The 21,454-nt window shown below is 37.5% G+C and overlaps 1 protein-coding gene across 1 annotated transcript in view; it reads right to left on the reverse strand.

Moving 5' to 3' along the window:
• The window catches only part of LOC128647217 (atrial natriuretic peptide receptor 1-like), a 298,027-nt gene that overhangs the window by 211,398 nt on the left and 65,175 nt on the right, over window positions 1-21,454 (reverse strand). The window contains 1 exon segment of the mRNA XM_053700003.1: window positions 20,925-20,973. Within this exon segment, the coding sequence (XP_053555978.1) occupies window positions 20,925-20,973 (49 nt within the window).

A 21,454-nucleotide genomic window follows, 5' to 3' on the forward strand; every position in this document is an offset into this window, starting at 1 on the left:
TGTCAAGCGTGTGTCTTGCCTACAGTCAAGCATGGTGGTGGGAGTTTCATGGTCTGGGCCTGCATGAGTGCTGCTGGCACTGGGGAGCTACAGTTCATTGTGGGAACCATGAATGCCAACTTGTACTGTGACATACTGAAGCAGAGCATGATCCCCTCCCTTCAGAGACTGGGCCGCAGGGCAGTATTCCAACATGATATCAATCCCAAACACACCTCCAAGATGACCACTGCCTTGCTTAAGAAGCAGAGGGTAAAGGTGATGGACTGGCCAAACATGTCTCCAGACCTAAACCCTATTGAGCATCTGTGGGGCATCCTCAAACGGAAGGTGGGGGAGCGCAAGGTCTCTAACATCCACCAGCTCTGTGATGTCATCATGGAGGAGTGGAAGAGGGCTCCATTGGCAACCTGTGAAGCTCTGGTGAACTCCATACCCAAGAGGGTTAAGGCAGTGCTGGAAAATAATGGTAGCCACACAAAATATTGACACTTTGGGCCCAATTTGGACATTTACACTGAGAGGTAAACTCACTTTTGTTGGAAATGGTTTAGACATTAATGGCTGTGTGTTAAGTTATTTTGAGGGGACAGCAAATTTACACTGTTATACAGGCTGTACACTCACTACTTTACATTGTAACAAAGTCTCATTTCTTCAGTGTTGTCACATGAAAAGATATAATAAAATATTAACAAAAATGTGAGGGATGTATTCACTTCATATATATATATATATATATATATATATATATATATATATATATATATATATATATATATATATATACATATATATATACATGAAGAGAATTGAAAACCATTGCTAGTAGTTTAAAAACCCTAAAACCAATAATGGACAAAATAGGGACCTTGCTGCTGCCCAAATCCAAACAATGTGAGTGTAAAAGCCCCGCCAGAACACTCCCACTGTAAAAAATATATATACAAAGAGTAGAAAAAGGCGCATACAAAGGAAATCCTTAAAAAGTCCAACCTGAAACAGAGATTTAAATAATATGCACAAAAAATTATCAATGAATAATAAGTATCCAGCAATAAATAAAAACAAAAATACATACAAGTAATAATAACTAAAAACAGCACTAAAATTAATGAGTGGTAGAAAGTTAGTAGCAAAGAGATAAAAGTGGGTATACCAAACCCCACTGCGTGCTTGAGAAACGGAGTTAGTCAAAAACAACACATAAGATCCAAATTCAGATCAGTTCATATGTAGATGGCTGTAGCTAGCATGGTTAAAATAATTCCATATAGATTTCCTACTTACAAACTTTCACCTCAATCATATGAGGTAAGTGCCGCACACAATCCAGAAATAGGTTTAATCTCTGTCTTTCTGTGATCCTACTTTGGTCCTTCGTGGGTATGGTACACTCCCCTCTCCACATTACAGGAAACCAAGGGAAAAAGAGAGAAAACACACCAAATAGTGCAACAGTGTATTTAAAAGGTGTACACGTTTATTCTTAAATTACACCCATTGGTAAAACATGCTTACACTATTTAACTATTTGAAACCTTCGAAACACGTAAGGAAATTAACACAGACACTGAAACACGGGACTTATTAACCTGGGGTACTTTTACCTTTGTTGTTACACATCACTGCAATTCTTTTGCATTGTAGCAGGGAGATTAACACTGTATATACGCTTTTTATATGCTGTTGCTGATACCTCATATGTGATTAGAGTTAGTGTAAGCATATTTTACCAATGGATGTAATTTGAGAATAAACTTGTACGCCTTTTACATACAGTGTTGAGCTATTTGGTGTGTTTTCTCTCTTTTTCCCTTGGTTTCCTGTAATGTGGAGAGGGGAGTGTACCATACCCACGAAGGACCGAAGTAGGATCACAGAAATATGGAAATTAAACCTATTTCTGGATTGTGTGTGGCACTTACCTCATATGATTGAGGTGAAAGTTTGTAAGTAGTAAATCTATATGGAATTATTTTAACCATGCTAGCTACAGCCATCTACATATGAACTGATCTGAATTTGGATCTTATGTGTAGTGATGTCGCGAACCTAAAATTTTGCGTTCGCGAACAGCGAATGCGAACTTCTGCAAAAATTCGCGAACGGGCGAACCGCCATTGACTTCAATAGGCAAGCGAATTTTAAAACCCACAGGGACTCTTTCTGGCCACAAAAGTGATGGAAAAGTTGTTTCAAGGGGACTAACACCTGGACTGTGGCATGCTGGAGGGGGATCCATGGCAAAACTCCCATGGAAAATTATATAGTTGATGCAGAGTCTGTTTTTAATCCATAAAGGGCATAAATCACCTAAAATTCCTAAATTGTTTGGAATAACGTGCTTTAAAACATCAGGTATGATGTTGTATCATTCAGGTAGTGCAAGGGTTACGCCCCCTTCACAGTGACAGACTAAACTCCCCGTTTAACGCACCGCAAACAACCGCAAACAGTCTATTTGCACAACCGCAAACTCCCCATTTTCACAAGGTTGGATACCAAGCTAGCCATGTCCCGTTCCTTGTCCTCACTGATGTCACTGCGCGTGCAATCACTTTTTTTTTTTTAATTTACACTACTGTTACAACAGATATGAGTGGTGGCACTAGTTGGCAAGTGGGCCTGGCACACACGCTGGCAGGCAGGCAACTGCTATTAGATTACACTAGTAGACTGATGTTTTACAGTCAAAAAAGTTTTGTTTTTTTAAATTTACACTACTGTTACAACAGATATGAGTAGTGGCACTAGTTGGCAAGTGGGCCTGGCACACACGCTGGCAGGCAGGCAACTGCAATTAGATTACACTAGCAGACTGATGTTTCACAGTCAAAAAAGTTTTTTTTTTTTTAATTTACACTACTGTTACAACAGATATGAGTGGTGGCACTAGTTGGCAAGTGAGCCTGGCACACACGCTGGCAGACAGGCCACTGCTACTAGATTACACTAGCAGACTGATGTTTCACAGTCAAAAAAGTTTTTTTTTTTAAATTTACACTACTGTTACAACAGATATGAGTGATGGCACTAGTTGGCAAGTGAGCCTGGCACACACGCTGGCAGGCAGGCAACTGCTATTAGATTACACTAGCAGACTGATGTTTCACAGTCAAAAAAGTTTTTTTTTAAATTTACACTACTGTTACAACAGATATGAGTGGTGGCACTAGTTGGCAAGTGGGCCTGGCACACACGCTGGCAGGCAGGCAGGCAGGCAACTGCTATTAGATTACACTAGCAGACTGATGTTTCAAAGTCAAAAAAGTTTTTTTTTTTAAATTTTACACTACTGTTACAACAAATATGAGCGGTGGCACTAGTTAGCAAGTGGGCCTGGCACACACGCTGGCAGGCAGGCAACTGCTTATAGATTACACTAGCAGACTGATGTTTCACAGTCAAAATTTTTTTTTTTTAAATTTACACTACTGTTACAACAGATATGAGTGGTGGCACTAGTTGGCAAGTGGGCCTGGCACACACGCTGGCAGGCAGGCAACTGCAATTAGATTAAACTAGCAGACTGATGTTTCACAGTCAAAAAAGTTTTTTTTACAAAATTTACACTACTGTTACAACAGATATGAGTGGTGGCACTAGTTGGCAAGTGGGCCTGGCACACACGCTGGCAGGCAGGCAACTGCAATTAGATTACACTAGCAGACTGATGTTTCACAGTCAAAAAAGTTTTTTTTTTTTAAATTTACACTGCTGTTACAACAGATATGAGTGGTGGCACTAGTTGGCAAGTGGGCCTGGCACACACGCTGGCAGGCAGGCAACTGCTTATAGATTACACTAGCAGACTGATGTTTCACAGTCAAAAAAGTTTTTTTTTACAAAATTTACACTGCTGTTACAACAGATATGAGTGGTGGCACTGCAGGCAGGCAACTGCAATTAGATTACACTAGCAGACTGATGTTTCACAGTCAAAATTACACAGGCAAAAAAAAAAGATGTTCTAGCCCTAAAAAGGGCTTTTTGGGGTGCTGTCCTCACAGCAGAGATCAGATGAGTCCTTCAGGACTGTAGTGGACACTGAATACACTAGCCTAGCTATCAATTTTCCTATAAAATAAGCAGCAGCTACACTATCCCTCCTCTCACTAAGAATGCAGGATCAGAATGAATCTAAAATGGCTGCTGTCCAGAAGCTGGAAGGGTCTGGGAGGGAGTGTCTGCTGCTGATTGGCTGAAATGTGTCTGCAGACTGTGAGATACAGGGTCAAAATTTACTCAATGATGATGAATAGGGGGCGGATTGAACATCGCATATGTTCGCCCTCCGCAGCGAACGTGAACAAGCTATGTTCGCCGGGAACTATTCGCCGGCAAACTATTCACGACATCACTACTTATGTGTTGTTTTTGAGTAACTCAGTTTCTCCAGCACGCAGTGGGGTTTGGAATACCCACTTTTATCTCTTTGCTACTAACTTTCTGCAACTCGTTAATTTTAGTGCTGTTTTTAGTTATTATTACTTGTATGTATTTTTGTTTTTATTCATTGCTGGATACTTATTATTAATTTATTATTTTTTGTGCATATTATTAAAAACTCTGCTTCAGGTTGGACTTATACAAGTTTCATAGCCTTTGAGTTTGGAGAGTTATATTTTTAACTCGTTATCATGCTTGTAAAGTATTGTGTTTATTAATATGTGAAATGAGCAAGCACAACAATTTCAACATTGAAAAAATAAAAAGCTGTGCATATAGTCAAGAAATCTGTAAGAAATCAGGGGCCCGATCCGATATGCAGCGTTGCCCGCAAAATCCGGAGACGCCAGATTTTGCGCTGGTTTGGTATCACATATACGGCATAGCATACAACTTACGCCTGTATATTTCACCCGTCACCCGCAAATTTTACTCCCATAGGCTAACATGCAATTAGATTACACTAGCAGACTGATGTTTCACAGTCAAAAAAGTTTTTTTTTTAAATTTACACTACTGTTACAACAGATATGAGTGGTGGCACTAGTTGGCAAGTGAGCCTGGCACACACGCTGGCAGACAGGCCACTGCTATTAGATTACATTAGCAGACTGATGTTTCACAGTCAAAAAAGTTTTTTTTTTTAAATTTACACTACTGTTACAACAGATATGAGTGATGGCACTAGTTGGCAAGTGAGCCTGGCACACACGCTGGCAGGCAGGCAACTGCTATTAGATTACACTAGCAGACTGATGTTTCACAGTCAAAAAAGTTTTTTTTTAAATTTACACTACTGTTACAACAGATATGAGTGGTGGCACTAGTTGGCAAGTGGGCCTGGCACACACGCTGGCAGGCAGGCAGGCAACTGCTATTAGATTACACTAGCAGACTGATGTTTCAAAGTCAAAAAAGTTTCTTTAAAAAAATTTTACACTACTGTTACAACAAATATGAGTGGTGGCACTAGTTAGCAAGTGGGCCTGGCACACACGCTGGCAGGCAGGCAACTGCAATTAGATTACACTAGCAGACTGATGTTTCACAGTCAAAATTTTTTTTTTTTAAATTTACACTACTGTTATAACAGATATGAGTGGTGGCACTAGTTGGCAAGTGGGCCTGGCACACACGCTGGCAGGCAGGCAACTGTAATTAGATTAAACTAGCAGACTGATGTTTCACAGTCAAAAAAGTTTTTTTTACAAAATTTACACTACTGTTACAACAGATATGAGTGGTGGCACTAGTTGGCAAGTGGGCCTGGCACACACGCTGGCAGGCAGGCAACTGCAATTAGATTACACTAGCAGACTGATGTTTCACAGTCAAAAAAGTTTTTTTTTTTTTTAAATTTACACTACTGTTACAACAGATATGAGTGGTGGCACTAGTTGGCAAGTGGGCCTGGCACACACGCTGGCAGGCAGGCAACTGCTTATAGATTACACTAGCAGACTGATGTTTCACAGTCAAAAAAGTTTTTTTTTACAAAATTTACACTGCTGTTACAACAGATATGAGTGGTGGCACTGCAGGCAGGCAACTGCAATTAGATTACACTAGCAGACTGATGTTTCACAGTCAAAATTACACAGGCAAAAAAAAAAAGATGTTCTAGCCCTAAAAAGGGCTTTTTGGGCTGCTGTCCTCACAGCAGAGATCAGATGAGTCCTTCAGGACTGTAGTGGACACTGAATACACTAGCCTAGCTATCAATTTTCCTATAAAATAAGCAGCAGCTACACTATCCCTCCTCTCACTAAGAATGCAGGATCAGAATGAATCTAAAATGGCTGCTGTCCAGAAGCTGGAAGGGTCTGGGAGGGAGTGTCTGCTGCTGATTGGCTGAAATGTGTCTGCAGACTGTGAGATACAGGGTCAAAATTTACTCAATGATGATGAATAGGGGGCGGATTGAACATCGCATATGTTCGCCCTCCGCAGCGAACGTGAACAAGCTATGTTCGCCGGGAACTATTCGCCGGCAAACTATTCGCGACATCACTACTTATGTGTTGTTTTTGAGTAACTCAGTTTCTCCAGCACGCAGTGGGGTTTGGAATACCCACTTTTATCTCTTTGCTACTAACTTTCTGCAACTCGTTAATTTTAGTGCTGTTTTTAGTTATTATTACTTGTATGTATTTTTGTTTTTATTCATTGCTGGATACTTATTATTAATTTATTATTTTTTGTGCATATTATTAAAAACTCTGCTTCAGGTTGGACTTATACAAGTTTCATAGCCTTTGAGTTTGGAGAGTTATATTTTTAACTCGTTATCATGCTTGTAAAGTATTGTGTTTATTAATATGTGAAATGAGCAAGCACAACAATTTCAACATTGAAAAAATAAAAAGCTGTGCATATAGTCAAGAAATCTGTAAGAAATTAGGGGCACGATCCGATATGCAGCGTTGCCCGCAAAATCCGGCGACGCCAGATTTTGCGCTGGTTTGGTATCACATATACGGCATAGCATACAACTTACGCCCGGGTATTTCACCCGTCACCCGCAAATTTTACTCCCATAGGCTAACATGGGAACGCATCGTAAGTCGGTATCCAATATCCAGCGCAAGGCCTTACGTGGCAAAAATGGAGAAATCTTACTCAATTTTCACCTCGCCATAAAATGCACCCATAGCAGGCCTTGCGCTGAGTATTGGAGCACCGTAACTCCCTAAAATGCCTTCCGGAAAAAAAAACCTAACATCTAACGCATGCGCAATATCTTTCTACCTGTCAACCGCAATCCCTAATAAAGTGTATTAACCCCTAAACCGCCGTTACCGGAGCCCACCGCCACCTACATTATATGTATTAACCCCTAAACCGCCGCTCCCGGACCACGCCGCCACCTTCATTAAATATATTACCCCCTAATCTGAGCCCCCTACACCGCCGCCACCTATATTAAATATATCACCCCCTAATCTGACCCCCCTACACCGCCGCCACCTACATTATATATATTACCCCCTAATCTGACCCCCCCTACACCGCCGCCACCTACATTAAATGTATTAACCCCTAATCTGACCCCCCTACACCGCCGCCACCTACATTAAATGTATTACCCCCTAAACCTAAGTCTAACCCTAACACCCCCCTAACTTAATTATTATTTAAATAAATATAAATAATATTAATATTATTAACTCAATTATTCCTATTTAAAACTAAATACTTACCTATAAAATAAACCCTAAGATAGCTACAATATAATTAATAATTACATTGTAGCTATTATAGGGTTTATATTTATTTTACAGGTATATTTGTATTTATTTTAACTAGGTACAATAGCTATTGAATAGTTAATAACTATTTAATAGCTACCTAGTTAAAATAATTACAAAATTACCTGTAAAATAAATCCTAACGTAAGTTACAAATACACCTAACACTACACTATCAATAAATTAATTAATTAAATAAATTAACTTCAATTATTTAAAATAAAATACAATTAAATAAACTAAACTATATTACAAAAACAAACACTAAATTACAAAAAATAAAAATATATTACAAGAAGTTTAATCTAATTACACTTAATCTAAGCCCCCTAATAAAATAATAAAGCCCCCCAAAATAATAAAATTCCCTATCCTAAACTAAATTACAAATAGCCCTTAAAAGGGCCTTTTGCGGGGCATTGCCCCAAAGTAATCAGCTCTTTTACCTGTAAAAAAAAAAGAAATACAATACCCCCCCCAACATTACAACCCACCACCCACACACCCCTACTGTAAAACCCACCCGATCCCCCCTTAAATAAACCTAACACTACCTCATTGAAGATCACCCTACCTTGAGCCGTCTTCACCCAGCCAGGCACCACTGGTCATCCGATGGGGCAGAAGAGGACATCCGGACCGGCAGAAGTCTTCATCCGATCGGGGCAGAAGAGGTCCTCCATCCGGCAGAAGTCTTCATCCAAGTGGCATCTTCTATCTTCATCCTTCCGGCAATGAGCGGCTCCATCTTGAAGACCTCCGTAAGTTCAATCTGATTGGCTGATTGGATCAGCCAATAGAATGCGACGTCAATTCTATTGGCTGATCCAATCAGCCAATCGGATTGAACTTCAATCAGCCAATAGAATGCGAAGGTCAATCACATTCTATTGGCTGATCCAATCAGCCAATCGGATTGAAGTTCAATCCGATTGGCTGATTACATCAGCCAATCAGATTTTTCCTACCTTAATTCTGATTGGCTGATAGAATCATATCAGCCAATCGGAATTCAAGGGACGTCATCTTGGATGACGTCATTTAAAGGAATATTCATTCGTCATTAGTCGTCGGCCTAGAAGGATGTTCCCGCGCCGGAGGTCTTCAAGATGGAGCCGTTCCTCGTCGGATGGATGAAGATAGAAGATGCAGCTTGGATGAAGCCTTCTCCCAGTCCGGATGTCCTCTTCTGCCCGGATAGGATGAAGACTTCTGCCGGTCTGGATGTCCTCTTCTGGCCCATCGGATGAAGACTACTGGACGGATCGGATGACCACTGGTGTCCGGCTGGGTGAAGACGGCTCAAGGTAGGGTGATCATCAATGGGGTAGTGTTAGGTTTTTTTAAGGGGGTATTGGGTGGGTTTTAGAGTAGGGGTGTGTGGGTGGTGGGTTGTAATCTTGGGGGGGGGGTTGTATTCTTTTTATTACAGGTAAAAGAGCTGATTACTTTGGGGCAATGCCCAAAAGCCCTTTTAGGGCTATTTGTAATTTAGTATAGGGTAGGGCATATTATTATTTTGGGGGGCTTTTTTATTTTATTAGGGGGCTTAGATTAGGTGTAATTAGTTTAAACTTCTTGTAATTTTTTTTTTTTTTCTGTAATATAGAGTTTTTTTGTACTTTAGTTATTTTTAGTTAATTTTATTTAATGTTAGGTAATTGTAGTTAATTTAATTTATTTAATGATAGTGTAGTGTTAGGTGTAATTGTAACTTAGGTTAGGATTTATTTTACAGGTAATTTTGTATTTATTTTAGCTAGGTAGTTATTAAATAGTTAATAACTATTTAATAACTATTGTACCTAGTTAAAATAAATAAAAAGTTGACTGTAAAATAAAAATAAACCCCAAAATAGCTACAATGTAATTATTAATTATATTGTAGCTATCTTAGGGTTTATTTTATAGGTAAGTATTTAGTTTTAAATAGGAATAATTTATTTAATTATAGGAATATTTATTTAGATTAATTTAAATAATATTTAAGTTAGGGGGTGTTAGGGTTAGGGTTAGACTTAGGTTTAGGGGTTAATTCATTTAATATATTGGCGGCGGTGTAGGGGGGTAGATTAGGGGTTAATCAATGTACTGTAGGTGGCGGCGGTGTAGGGGGGGGCAGGATAGGGGTAAATAAATGTAATAGCAGAAGAAAGTAGTGCCGCAACCAAGGCGTTCAAGCTATACAACACCGGAGGCCCTGAAACCGGGCTAGTGTACTAATACCTTCCCCTGGAGTACCGTAGCCAAAAACGGTAGATCAGTCCGTAGAAACTCAGGAACAAAAGGCGGTAGGCAGGTACTGCTCCAAGCGTGTCATGATAAAAAAACAAATGTATTAATAGTTAATAACTATTTAATAACTATTGTACCTAGTTAAAATAAATAAAAAGTTGCCTGTAAAATAAAAATAAACCCCAAAATAGCTACAATGTAATTATTAATTATATTGTAGCTATCTTAGGGTTTATTTTATAGGTAAGTATTTAGTTTTAAATAGGAATAATTTATTTAATTATAGGAATATTTATTTAGATTAATTTAAATAATATTTAAGTTAGGGGGGTGTTAGGGTTAGGGTTAGACTTAGGTTTAGGGGTTAATTCATTTAATATATTGGCGGCGGTGTAGGGGGGTAGATTAGGGGTTAATCAATGTACTGTAGGTGGCGGCGGTGTAGGGGGGGGCAGGATAGGGGTTAATAAATGTAATAGCAGAAGAAAGTAGTGCCGCAACCAAGGCGTTCAAGCTATACAACACCGGAGGCCCTGAAACCGGGCTAGTGTACTAATACCTTCCCCTGGAGTACCGTAGCCAAAAACGGTAGATCAGTCCGTAGAAACTCAGGAACAAAAGGCGGTAGGCAGGTACTGCTCCAAGCGTGTCATGATAAAAAAACAAATGTATTAACACATTTAAAAGAATGAACAGACATGGCAGCAATAGAGCAGGAAGTCTGACATGTTTCGCACCTCACAGGTGCTTACTCATAGACTGAGTTCTGTGTTTCTATCCCACATGTTTATAGGCTGAAGTGGGAATTGGATTAACCCCTTCAGTCCCATAATTACAAAAAATAAGATAAAAACAATCTATTGTTTGACATCGAAGAAAAAGAGTTTTACCAAAACACAAGTTATTAAATTAGTAACCATGGCTAATATTTCAGATTCACCTACTATTAATCAGCATTTTAAGCTTATTCAAATCTTAATTTTTCTGATCGCATTATTTTTAAGAATTTTTTGAAATATGTACACTATAAAGTGAAGATAACATATAATATGAAGATTTAAAAATATCATGATATATGGATATAATAATATTATTATAGACATTCTGGCATAGGAAAAACATTATACAAATATATGTATATTTGATGTATACTAAATGTATACTAAATATATAGTTTAGCTAGAATATGACAGGGAGACTGAGTACATGGATATCAAACTTAATTATCAATAAAATAGTTTATATCACATTCCCTATTCATACCAGAGGGAAAACATGTATTTAATTTTAGTATCCAGTAAAGTTCTTTTTTTTCCAAAATGTTATCCCTGTTGCCTCCACTTAAAGGGACATTTGCTAAGTCAATAACTTGAAATGAAAGTTGTGCAATATTTGTAAGATGTTTATTGTTAAAATGTTCAGCAACTGAGGAGTCTGTGCTATAATTTTTTACATCCCGGACATGTTCATTAAAACGTGTCCTAATAGTGCGTGTGGTTTTTCCCACGTACTGAAAAAAACACAGATTACAAGTTAATAGATAAATGGCATATTTAGAACCACAATTAGCATAGAACTCTATCGGATATGTGTTATCATTAAATTGACACACAAAGTGATCATCCTGTAAGACACTTGAGCATGCCAAACACATGCATGCTCCACATTTAAAAGTGCCTTTTTTATTCAGCCAGGATGTGGCATATTTTTGTGTGGAATTTTGTTTTTTCACTAAACTTGGTGTTAATGTTTGCGCTAGTGTCCTAGATTTTCTAGGTACAAATTTGCACTGTTGTATTAGTGGCTGTAGAGTTTCATCTGATTGCAACAAATTAAGATGTTTTTTAAAATTTTAAATATTTCTTCATATTGTTGACTGTATGGTGTAGAGAAAACAATAGCATCATTAAAGTTAGAATCAGAGTCATGAATAGATTCTTTGAAATATACATCCTGTTTTTTAACTATGTTTTTATCTTTTTGAACCAATTTTCTCACATCTTCCAGCTGTTTGTGATTATATCCTCTTACTTTAAGTCTGTCTCTAAGCTCTATAGACTGTTTTTCATATATACTGTCTATTTTGGTATTGCGCCTCAATCTTAGAAACTGTGAATTCGGTATAGAGCTAACTAAATGGTTTGGATGTTGAGAGTGTGCGTGCAATATTGTATTTCCTGCTGTTTGCTTTCTATATGTGCTGGTCACTATGGTGTTATCTATAATTTGTATAGTAAGATCTAAGTAATTAACCATCTCTTGACTATATACCCCAGTAAATTTTAGATTTAGGTCATTGCTGTCACAATATTTCAAAAAATTGGAAAATGTATCATCATCCATAGGTATCTTAAAGATAAATAACAAATCATCTATAAAGCGCACATAATGTGCAATGTGCTGATTCCATGGATTATTTGAAGAATAAAGATATGTTTGTTCCCAAAAGGCCACAAAAATGTTGGCAAACGAGGGGGCAAATTTTGCCCCCATCGCCGTACCACATATCTGCAAAAAATATTCATTATTAAATAAAAAATAATTGTGGGACAATAAAAATTGTAATACCTCACAGATATAATCAATTTGAGACAAAGTATAATGAGATTCTCTTTTCAGAAAATATTTAACAGCCATGATACCTAGATTTTGTGGAATCGATGTGTAAAGGGAGGTTATATCTATAACTCCCCAAGAGTAATCACTATGCCAATTGACTTCATCCAAGGTGAGCAAAAGATGCGAGGTGTCCTGTAGGTAGCTCAACCGTGACACAGCAATAGGCTGTAAGATGGAATCAAGCCATGCGGCTAGGGGCTCAAACAAAGAGCCAATGCCTGCCACAATCGGCCTACCCGGAGGACACACCGCATCCTTATGCACCTTGGGCACATGATGAAATATAGGACAAATTGGGTTAGCTGGAACAACAGAAGATTTATCTTTTTCATTAAAAATTCCCAAAACAATACCATTATCTATCAATTTAACAAGTTCCTTTCTGAATAAATTAGTTGGATTATTGGTCAATTTCTTGTATGTTTTTTCATTAGACAATTGTCTATAAGCCTCATCAAAGTATGCTTCCTTATTCATGACAACTATGCTGCCCCCCCTTATCCGAATTGCGTATAACTATATCATGATTGTTTTGCAAAGATTTAATTGCTTTACGCTCATTGAAAGTCAGATTGTGGGGGGCAGCACAGTGTGTTTGGTTTTCCAATGCCAGAATTTCTTTTTGCACAGCTTTTTGAAAAGCATTGATACATGGCCCCCTAAAATTAGTGGGGTAAAAATCAGAGTAATGATGTGGATTAGGGAAAGACACTGTTTGATATTTTAAGTTTTCATCATTGTACATATCTACCAACATATTAAGAGTGCAGGCCTCTTCAAAATTCACATGTACTTTTTTATAATATCTCTTTTTGTTCTCCACCCCCCTGGAGCCAACACTGTCCTGAAACGTATTCATTACAAAATATCTTTTCAATGTTAGCTTGCGGACAAATTTGTTGACATACAGGAGGGTGGAGAAACTAGAGAAACTACTTGTGGGTGCAAATCCCAATCCCTTAGAAAGCACATTTGTTTCATGAGCATTTAATTCATGATCAGATAGATTTATTATACTGAGGCCTTGATCAATTTGATGTCTAGATGGATCTACTAATGTATCCATATTTCCTAGATTTAAAGTCCCCTCTTTTTCTTTTCCTTGTTCTTTCCTTCTCCTTTTGTTTTTCCATCTTCTTCTTCGCCTTTGTTTCTTTGAGGATTTCTTCTGGTCTTCGGTTTGTCCACTATAGGAACCTATACACTTATAGCACACCTAGGTCAAAAGGTAAATTAAATCTAACTGGGTGACACAAATTATTCCCTAAGGAATAAGTGAAAGGGGAGAAAACAGATTACAAATTAAAATATAACTTTTATTGGGTTGAGTTTAAAATAGGAATGAACTTAAAATCACACTTAAGCACCGATTTTATTGATGTCAGCAAATATATATAAGTTAAGATTGTTGCTCCTAGTACTTGAGTGTTAAATGTAGGCTGGAGTGGGAACTGCTGTATACTTGCGTCTTAGAGATGTGATACACCAAACTTTTTGTGTACGAAGTTACCAATTCAAATATAAGAGTTAAGTATATAGCGTGTTATTTAAATCTCCAAAATGATATATCTTTGTATGCGATGTTAAGTGTAAGTTAAATAGTGGGTATAAAATTCTATTTATTTCTGCTTATTTCCAGCTGAGATTATATACACCACTTACTTAAATTCTAAATGTATAGCAAGATGGAACTTGTTTATATGACGTTTAGCGTCAAAAATTATACACAGTCTCTTTTCTAAAGTGACTCAGCTTCTGTATTAACAATTGCCTACTGAAAGATTGAGGTGTAGGCTATTCACTCCAAAACATCAAGAGCTAACTTACATAAGCACTCTTATAGTGTATATTAATGATTCAGCTCAATTCTGATACAATTTCTGTTTATTGAGACATTGTATATCCTTGTTCAACTGGATAAACTTAATTATGTTTACTTCCTCTGCGGTCATATATAAAAACCGTTGCTACTGGATATACTCAAATTTGAATTGCAAGGATTGTATTCTTAGTTGTATGCACTTGAGCTGTCTGTGTTAAACGAACTTCGGTAAGATTTGTCTGCTCACGGTTTCATTTGGTGTCAGTTTAAGTAGCTCACTGTACTGCGGCAACTAAGTAATTATATATTTTGCAACAATGGAGCATATCTGTTCCTATCACCACAGATTTAATTGAGTATCTATTAAAGTACCTCACAGTGTTCCGGTAATTAAATAGTGTAGTTTGTTAATACAATAAAACGTATCTATTCCCAGTAACATCTGAGCTGTGGCAAAAAGATGTTTAAAGATTCTGCTTGTATTGTGAGTCTATAGAGTTAAACCTACTGTTCGTTTGGATTTGCACACTCGCAGTTGACTATCTTAGTCTGTGTATGTTCCACCTCCCATATAAACAGGATTGCCACAAATTCAGTTTGTGCACTGCTCTATTGTATGAGCCGTATTAAAGGCGAAATTGTGCTTATGTGATCAAGCTGCACTTAATAATTAAACGCAAGGCAAATACAATTGCGTTTTGAATATATTGAGTGCCCAATAGCTTTGGGGCAGATATAACTTACAGCTAAAGGTATCGTGAATATATACCCAGTACAACTCAAGGTTAATTTTATCTTATTAGGCAGTAGCTACTAACGTAATTCTATTGTCCGGTTATTGTATACTATAAGATTCAGAGTTAGCCATTACAGGAGGAATAGCACATTCGGTACCAGTCACTCCAGCCTACATTTAACACTCAAGTACTAGGAGCAACAATCTTAACTTATATATATTTGCTGACATCAATAAAATCGGTGCTTAAGTGTGATTTTAAGTTCATTCCTATTTTAAACTCAACCCAATAAAAGTTATATTTTAATTTGTAATCTGTTTTCTCCCCTTTCACTTATTCCTTAGGGAATAATTTGTGTCACCCAGTTAGATTTAATTTACCTTTTGACCTAGGTGTGCTATAAGTGTATACTTTCTCTCTTTCTTTGTTATAATACGGTTTTATACACAGCACCCACATCCTGACAAACTATTGAATAATTGTAGGAATTAAGGTCTCATACGATAGTAGTGCCATTGGTTTCTTTTCAAAATTCCACTATAGGAACCTCCTCCGCTTCTTCTGTTGATGATTCCTGTAAAAAAGCAGAAGAAGAAAGAGAGGGGGAGGGAGAAAGGGAGTTCAAGGAGGACATAGAGGAGGAACAGGCTGAGGCACCTATGCTTCTGGCACTTATGTCAGAGTCCGTGGAGTCACCTTCATCTGTGCTGAACACCACCTTTCTTTGATTCTTATTTTTATTTTGGTTTTTAAGAATTGACTTAGGTTGTTCTTTATCTGTGGTTGATTTGCCTTGTTTGTCAGCATTTTTATTATTTTTGTTTTTATTTTTATAATTCGACCTCCTTCTCTGCATATTTTGTTGGCGTTGGGCTGCCCAGTTGTAAACTTGATTTTGCTCGTAGTCTTCTTTATCACGTATAAATTTGTTGCCCTTTCTGATAGCTTGTTCACCATCTAGTTTTTCAAGCGCATCATCCATTCTTTTCTTGAAAGCACTGAATTTTGCATTTTTTTCCATGGTTTTTAAGTTCTTCTTTTGCTAATATCAGAGGGTCTTTTAAATTTATACGCTTTTTTTCTTTAACTCTAATGAGTATATTAATCAGTTTGCTAGAACACTCATTGAGTGCCATGTTCCATTCCTCTAAGTCTACAGGATCCTCAAATTCAAAAGAGGGAAATTTCTTGATTCTAAGACCTCTGGGAATGCGCTTACAATCTAAATATTTTTGAAAAGCGATAATGTCCCACATTAATCTCAAATCCACTGATAACATGTGCTCTAAATTTTTAAAAGTTTTCTTAAAGTCTTGCTGTTCCTTTAAGTCTGACTCCGGATCTTCTGCAAAAATTTTATCAAAATATCTTTGCCTTGTTTCAACATCAAATACAGCCTGTTGATACTCAGTGTCCCATGTATGTATTTCACCATTATCAGTCACAGAATTCTCATTTGGTAAATCAATTATTGCCATGTTACAAATGTCGATGTCAATGCCTGCCATGTCTGTATATTTTTTCTCAAACGCTTGTATACAGGGGTAATAAAGTATATTATTGGTGTCGGTTTGTATAGTAAGACTCTAAGGTCTGTGCGCTCTGTATCTGTAAGTTACCCTTTAATTCAGTCACAGTGTGTTTTATGTTTCCAAAGTCTGAATGTGGCTGCTTTAAAAGTAAAAAAATGTATCAAACTCTTACTTGTCAGCATTCGTTGGTTAAACGTCCTGTTCTCACCGTGATGTGGATACTTCAGAGCCCTCTCAGCTTGTGGCGCCCAATCAAGCGGCGTAGTGATCCAGAAGCAAATAGCAGAAGAAAGTAGTGCCGCAACCAAGGCGTTCAAGCTCTACAACACCGGAGGCCCTGAAACCGGGCTAGTGTACTAATACCTTCCCCTGGAGTACCGTAGCTAAAAACGGTAGATCAGTCCGTAGAAACTCAGGAACAAAAGGCGGTAGGCAGGTACTACTCCAAGCGTGTCATGATAAAAAAACAAATTTATTAATACATTTAACAGAATGAACAGACATGGCAGCAATAGAGCAGGAAGTCTGACATGTTTCGCACCTCACAGGTGCTTACTCATAGACTGAGTTCTGTGTTTCTATCCCACATGTTTATAGGCTGAAGTGGCAATTAAGTTAACCACTTCAATCCCACAAGCACAGAAAATTAGATAAAAACAATCTATTGTTTGACATCGAAAAAAAGGTTAGTTTTACCAAAAAACAAGTTATTAAATTAGTAACCATGGCTAATATTTTAGATTCACCTACTATTAATCAGCATTTTAAGCTTATTCAAATCTTAATTTTTCTGATCGCATTATTTCCAGCTAACCCAATTTGTCCTATATTTCATCATGTGCCCAAGGTGCATAAGGATGCGGGGTGTCCTCCGGGTAGGCCGATTGTGGCAGGCATTGGCTCTTTGTTTGAGCCTCTAGCCGCATGGCTTGATTCCATCTTACAGCCTATTGCTGTGTCACGGTTGAGCTACCTACAGGACACCTCGCATCTTTTGCTCACCTTGGATGAAGTCAATTGGCATAGTTATTACTCTTGGGGTGGTATCATGGCTGTTAAATATTTTCTGAAAAGAGAATCTCATTATACTTTGTCTCAAATTGATTATATCTGTGAGGTATTACAATTTTTATTGTCCCACAATTATTTTTTATTTAATAATGAATATTTTTGCAGATATGTGGTACGGCGATGGGGGCAAAATTTGCCCCCTCGTTTGCCAACATTTTTGTGGCCTTTTGGGAACAAACATATCTTTATTCTTCAAATAATCCATGGAATCAGCACATTGCACATTATGTGCGCTTTATAGATGATTTGTTATTTATCTTTAAGATACCTATGGATGATGATACATTTTCCAATTTTTTTGAAATATTGTGACAGCAATGACCTAAATCTAAAATTTACTGGGGTATATAGTCAAGAGATGGTTAATTACTTAGATCTTACTATACAAATTATAGATAACACCATAGTGACCAGCACATATAGAAAGCAAACAGCAGGAAATACAATATTGCACACACACTCTCAACATCCAAACCATTTAGTTAGGTCTATACCGAAATCACAGTTTCTAAGATTGAGGCGCAATACCAAAATAGACAGTATATATGAAAAACAGTCTATAGAGCTTAGAGACAGACTTAAAGTAAGAGGATATAATCACAAACAGCTGGAAGATGTGAGAAAATTGTTTCAAAAAGATAAAAACATAGTTAAAAAACAGGATGTATATTTCAAAGAATCTATTCATGACTCTGATTCTAACTTTAATGATGCTATTGTTTTCTCTACACCATACAGTCAACAATATGAAGAAATATTTAAAATTTTAAAAAAACATCTTAATTTGTTGCAATCAGATGAAACTCTACAGCCACTAATACAACAGTGCAAATTTGTACCTAGAAAATCTAGGACACTAGCGCAAACATTAACACCAAGTTTAGTGAAAAAACAAAATTCCACACAAAAATATGCCACATCTTGGCTGAATAAAAAAGGCACTTTTAAATGTGGAGCACGCATGTGTTTGGCATGCTCAAGTGTCTTACAGGATGATCATTTTGTGTGTCAATTTAATGATAAAACATATCCGATAGAGTTCTATGCTAATTGTGGTTCTAAATATGCCATTTATCAATTAACTTGTTATCTGTGTTTTTTTCAGTACGTGGGAAAAACCACACGCACTATTAGGACACGTTTTAATGAACATATCCGGGATGTAAAAAATTATAGCACAGACTCCTCAGTTGCTGAACATTTTAACAATAAACATCTTACAAATATTGCACAACTTTCATTTCAAGTTATTGACTTAGCAAATGTCCCTTTAAGAGGAGGCAACAGGGATAACATTTTGGAAAAAAAAGAACTTTACTGGATACTAAAATTAAATACATGTTTTCCCTCTGGTATGAATAGGGAATGTGATATAAACTATTTTATTGATAATTAAGTTTGATATCCATGTACTCAGTCTCCCTGTCATATTCTAGCTAAACTATATATTTAGTATACATTTAGTATACATCAAATATACATATATTTGTATAATGTTTTTCCTATGCCAGAATGTCTATAATAATATTATTATATCCATATATCATGATATTTTTAAATCTTCATATTATATGTTACCTTCACTTTATAGTGTACATATTTCAAAAAATTCTTAAAAATAATGCGATCAGAAAAATTAAGATTTGAATAAGCTTAAAATGCTGATTAATAGTAGGTGAATCTGAAATATTAGCCATGGTTACTAATTTAATAACTTGTTTTTTGGTAAAACTAACCTTTTTTTCGATGTCAAACAATAGATTGTTTTTATCTTATTTTCTGTGCTTGTGGGATTGAAGTGGTTAACTTAATTGCCTCTTCAGCCTATAAACATGTGGGATAGAAACACAGAACTCAGTCTATGAGTAAGCACCTGTGAGGTGCGAAACATGTCAGACTTCCTGCTCTATTGCTGCCATGTCTGTTCATTCTTTTAAATGTGTTAATACATTTGTTTTTTTATCATGACAAGCTTGGAGTAGTACCTGCCTACCGCCTTTTGTTCCTGAGTTAATAAATGTAATGTAGGTGGCAGAGGACTCCGGGGGCAGCGGTTTAGGGTTAAACATTTAATTTATTTGCGGCGGGGTCCGGGATCGTCAGGATAGGGGTTAATAACTTTATGTAGGTGGCGGCGGTATACGGGGCAGCAGATTAGGGGTTAATAGGTATAATGTAGGTGGCGGCGGGGTCCGGGAGCGGCGGTTTAGGGGTTCATATATTTATTATAGTGGAGGCGGGTTCCGGGAGCGGCAGTTTAGGGGTTAATAAGTTTATTTAGTTGCGGGGGGCTCCGGGAGCGGCGGTTTAGGGGGTAATACAGTATAGTATAGTGTGGGTGCTTAGTGACAGGCTAGCAAGAAAGCTGCGAATAAGCCGATGAGCAGCGAGATCGATGACTGTCAGTGAACAACAGTCCGCTGCTCATCGCATCGTACTTGGTGAGCGGCTTTTTGACAGCTTTCTTGATAACTTTGGCGAACGTATTCAGGTCCGCGGCGGCGATGTTAGGCGAGCTTAGGCGAGCGTATTGGGGCCGGCGAATGCAGGTAAGTAGACAGGTTGATAACTAGAGGCCTTAGAGGCCAATTTATCAAAGGTCTTCCGGACCTGATCCAACAGTGCGGATCAGGTCCGCAAGACCTCACTGAATGCGGAGAGCAATACGCTCTCCGTATTCAGCATTGCACCAGCAGCTCACAAGAGCTGCTTGTGCAACGCCGCCCCCTGCAGACTCGCGGCCAATAGGCCGCCAGCAGGGAGGTGTCAATCAACCCGATTGTACTCGATCGGGTTGAATTGCGGCGATTCCTGTCCGCCTCATCAGAGCAGGCGGACAGGGTTTTGGAGCAGCGGTCTTTAGACCGCTGCTTCATAACTGCTGTTTCTGGCGAGTCTGAAGACTCGCCAGAAACACAACCCTTCAAGCTCCATTCGGAGCTTGATAAATGGGCCTCATATAGCGCAATGCAAAAGGCTGCAACATATTTGTTTAAATGGAAAAGACTGAATAGCAACTTAAGATTCTTTCCTGGCAAAGATCTTTAAACTGAGGAAAAAACATAAACAGAACTTCCTCTAAGCACAAAATTTTATTTTTGTTTTGATTTAATATAACTCAGGTTTATGATTGGCCAGCAGACACATACAAAAAGGTGTTATTTAGTTGTATATTATATTTTCTTGTTGTAAAAAAATAATAACTTACCGACGCTGGATCATTTCTTGTGGCTATTTCTAGCAAAATGATTGCATAGCTGAAAGAAAAAGCATTAAAATCCTTTTTTAATACCTGTCAAGAGGTTCCATGAAAAGAATGATGTTAAAGCAGGATCAGGACTTATATAAAATCAAATCTTTTTGATTATCTCTTTTTATATCATTAAAATGGGATTGCCCTTTTTATTATCAAAGAGATCACAATCTTAATGTTCCAATATAGATAACTCCCACAAGATTTGATCTCCATTTTCCCACAACTGCGCCCTTAATGACCAATTATGGCTATCAATCACAGAAAACTGAGATGGGTTAATGGTGTTAATGGAGTGGTATTTCTCATGAGTATTAAACAACCTCAATATAATTTGTTTTAGGGCATGGTGGGTATACTGGGCATGTTTGCTCAACGATATTTTTTAACTATTAATATTTTAGAATAAATTTTTTTCTTTACTTTTTAAATAATTGATTGAGAAAATTAATCTAAAATGAAGAAGAACACTGAGGGAGTTCATT

This window comes from Bombina bombina, chromosome 2 (assembly GCF_027579735.1).
Source record: "Bombina bombina isolate aBomBom1 chromosome 2, aBomBom1.pri, whole genome shotgun sequence".
In the NCBI taxonomy this organism is placed as follows: Eukaryota; Metazoa; Chordata; class Amphibia; order Anura; family Bombinatoridae; genus Bombina; species Bombina bombina.